Source organism: Pseudonaja textilis, unplaced genomic scaffold (genome assembly GCF_049901715.1).
Source record: "Pseudonaja textilis isolate UNSWEBS1 unplaced genomic scaffold, rPseTex1.2 PTEXSCF23, whole genome shotgun sequence".
In the NCBI taxonomy this organism is placed as follows: Eukaryota; Metazoa; Chordata; class Lepidosauria; order Squamata; family Elapidae; genus Pseudonaja; species Pseudonaja textilis.
This window is the reverse complement of record NW_028262868.1, coordinates 755,898-759,018: the sequence shown is the minus strand read 5'-3', so window position 1 is coordinate 759,018 and position 3,121 is coordinate 755,898. Positions and strand designations below refer to the sequence as shown.

Sequence of the window (3,121 nt, the reverse complement as noted above, 5' to 3'; positions counted from 1 at the left end):
ATCAAACCATAATACAACAGATAAACTTCGATATCATCAGAAGATCAAAATAAACAGAGTTAGTTAGTCAGTATCAGTCCGCCAGTCAGTATCGGTATCAAGAGAGATCGTCAGTGAAAAGAGAAAGAAGAAAGAATGAAACCATGATCTGTAGCTCCCTCTTGTGGGCCACCCTGCAGCATCATTAACCCACCAGAATACAGCATATTACATAATATTTTCCTTAAAGCTACAAACATATATTTGTAGTTTATATATTGTCCAACCCAACGACATTATTTACATATGCATAACACCTTTCCCTTTCTCTTGAAGATCTCTGCTGTCGCTCGGGTCCACTCTCCGTCTCCCCAAGGCGTCGAAGAAGAGAGGGGAGAATACTCGCGACCGGCCGGAGGCCGCCGTAGGACCAGGAGGATGGCCGCCGAGATGCTGAACTTCGACCCAGAATGGTAAAGCGGGGCAGGCCCTACAGAAGAGGGATGGGGTAGGTTGAGGGTGGGTGGGAGAATCAGACCCTCGAAGGAGCTTGGAAAATGGCCGCTCCAGATTTCCCACGGGGTCTTAACGACGAGGCGTAACTTAACCACAACACAATCCGCGACGTCAATCGGCGTCCTTTACTAAGGCCTCAAAGAAAGCCCGTGCGGTCCGAACCGAATGAGTAGATAAGAGGTGAAATAAAATAAAAAAAAATAACAAAAACAAAAACAAACTACTATGACGGCATTTCCCACAACGGACCAGGATAAATAATCAGCCAACTTCAAGGACATAACAAGGCAGGGCGTGTTGGAAGGACGCCAACAAGATGACTTCAGCCCCCAAAAACAAAGCTTCACTGTGTTGTAACGGTCCGTCTTATATGCTATATCTCCCCAGCTGCAATCCCAACGAAGGGGATCAGGTCCGCTTTTTCTCTCTCTCAAGCCATCTTGCTCCCTTCTCCGTTCCCCTGTGTTTCCTAGGAACGGAGAAGGGATGGGCCTGGTTCTTTTTCTGGCGGCCCAGCCGCCTCCGCCCTTCCCAGCCTCCTCCACAACCTCCAGAGCCACCCCTCCACTCCCTGTCGGCGACTAGAATCTGGAAGGGAAGGGACCCTAGGGGTCTTCTAGTCCACCCCCCTTTCTCAAGCAGGAGAGGCCATGCGCCAGTGGTGGCTAATCTGTTTGGGCTCCTGTTGTCAAAAAATGGTGCGTGGGCTGATAATATGCGCCACGCTGGCGTGTCAGCACCCAGAAGGCAGTGCGCGCCCCCTATGCATGCGCGCAAGAGTCTTCTTCCTCCTCCTCTTCCTCCTCTTCCTCTTTTTCTTCCTCTTCCTCCTTTTCCTCCTCCTCTTCCTCTTCTTCCTTTTCCTCCTCTTCCTCTTCCTTCCTCCCTCTTCCTTTTCCTCCTCTTCCTCTTCTTCTTCCTCCTTTTCCTCCTCTTCCTCCTCTTCCTCCTCCTTCCTCATCTTCTTCCTCCTCTTCCTCCTCCTTCCTCTTTCTTCCTCCTCTTCCTCTTCTTCCTTCTTCCTCCTCTTCCTCCTCCTCTCCCTCCTCTTCTTCCTCTTCTTCCTGCTTTTCCTCTCCTTCCTTTTACTCCTCCTCTCCTCCTTCCTCCTCCTTCTTCCTCCTCTTCCTCCCTCTTCCTCCTCTTCCTCCTGTTTTTCCTCCTTCCTTTTTTCCTCCTTTTCCTCCTTTCTCCTCTTCCTTCCTCCTCTTCCTTTTTCTTCCTCCTTTTCCTCCTTCCTCATCTTCCTCCTCTTCTTCCCCTTCTTCCTCTTTTTCCTCCTTTTCTTCTTCTCTTCCTCCTCCTCTTCCTCCCTTTTCCTCCTCTTTCCTCCTCTTTCGTCTCCTCCTTTCCCTCCTCCTCCTCTTCCTCCTCTTCCTCCTTTCCTCCATCTCTCCTTCCTCCTTTTCTTCTTCTTTTTCCTCTTCCTCCTCCTTTTCTTCCTCTTCCTCCTTTTCCTCCTCCTCCTCCCTCCTCTTCTTCCTTTTCCTCCCTCTTCTTCCCCCTCTTCTTCCTCCTCTTCCTCCTGTTCCTCCTCCTTCCTCCTCTTCTTCCTTTTCCTTCTCTTCTTCCCCTTCTTCTTCCTCCTTTCCTCCTCTTCCTCCTCCTCCTCCAGTCTCACGCTGGCCTTCTCCTCCCCCCATGGTTCAAATCGCACTCTCCAGCGGGGGCAGCGTGAGCTTCCCGCCGTCCTCCCCTGCCATGCCAGCACAAGCGCAGAGACTGGCGAGTACCGTCTACGGGCCGGGAGGAGATCACTAGCACTTTACGTCAAGGACAATAAGGTGAGCCCGGAGCCCCGAGAGCGGCCGTACATAGGAGCGTGGCGCAGGGGGACGGCCGTGTTGGGGAGGAGCTCTCTATGGTGCCCCTGGAGGAAGCGGGGCGCCAGCGGCAGCACCTTGATAAGCTCTCCCCGGCCTCTCCGGTCTGGCAGGGTTACCCAACTGGGCCTATAGAGGCAGCGCGTGGACTTCAGCTCCCAGCATTCCCTCGTGGCTGGTGGGGATTCTGGGATGACTGAGCCCGTGAAGGTGTCCCGGAAGCTTGGAGAGCTCTGGTCCCGCCACGGAGCCCCTGTGTTTTGTTCCCCTCCCACCATTCCCGGCAGCTCCCTGGCCTAAATCCAAGACCGGAATTTCCCCGCCTCTTGGAGGGAGGAACCTCTCAAAACTGGCGTTGGTCCCGTGGACCAAGAAGAACAGGAAAGTTTGCGGAGGGGCGCCTGCGACCTCCAAAGGTCGGAGGAGCCAGGGCGGGAGACGGGGTGGGCCCCTTCCTTCCCTCACCTCTTTTCTCCTCCCTTGGCCTCAAGTCCCTCCCCCACTCCAGCGGACTTCTCCATGTCCCACACAACTAGGTGGGGTGTTGAGGTTGATGGGCAGGGCCGGGGGTTGCCGGGGGTCTTGGGGGAGAGGCACAGGAGCCGGTGAAGGAGACTTTGCGGGCGGGCCCCTCACCCCCTTTCAGGGGCTGGCCTGACGCGTGTCTCCTGTCTGACCGCCTCTCCCCCAAAAAGCCAGCAGGCCGCAGGCGGCGAGAGCGGCTTTACCAAAAGCATCGGGGAGGCGGGCGGGGCCTGGCCAGTGGGAGTCCTGCGAATCCACCCGCAGCCAGAGTTGGGATG

General features: G+C 55.0%; 1 protein-coding gene across 1 annotated transcript in view; it reads left to right on the top strand.

The window, feature by feature from the left end:
* The first annotated feature begins 354 nt into the window (after nucleotides 1-354).
* The window catches only part of GIGYF1 (GRB10 interacting GYF protein 1), a 48,184-nt gene continuing 45,417 nt past the window's right edge, over nucleotides 355-3,121 (top strand). The window contains 1 exon segment of the mRNA XM_087919007.1: nucleotides 355-452. Within this exon segment, the coding sequence (XP_087775133.1) occupies nucleotides 418-452 (35 nt within the window). The 5' untranslated portion in view covers nucleotides 355-417.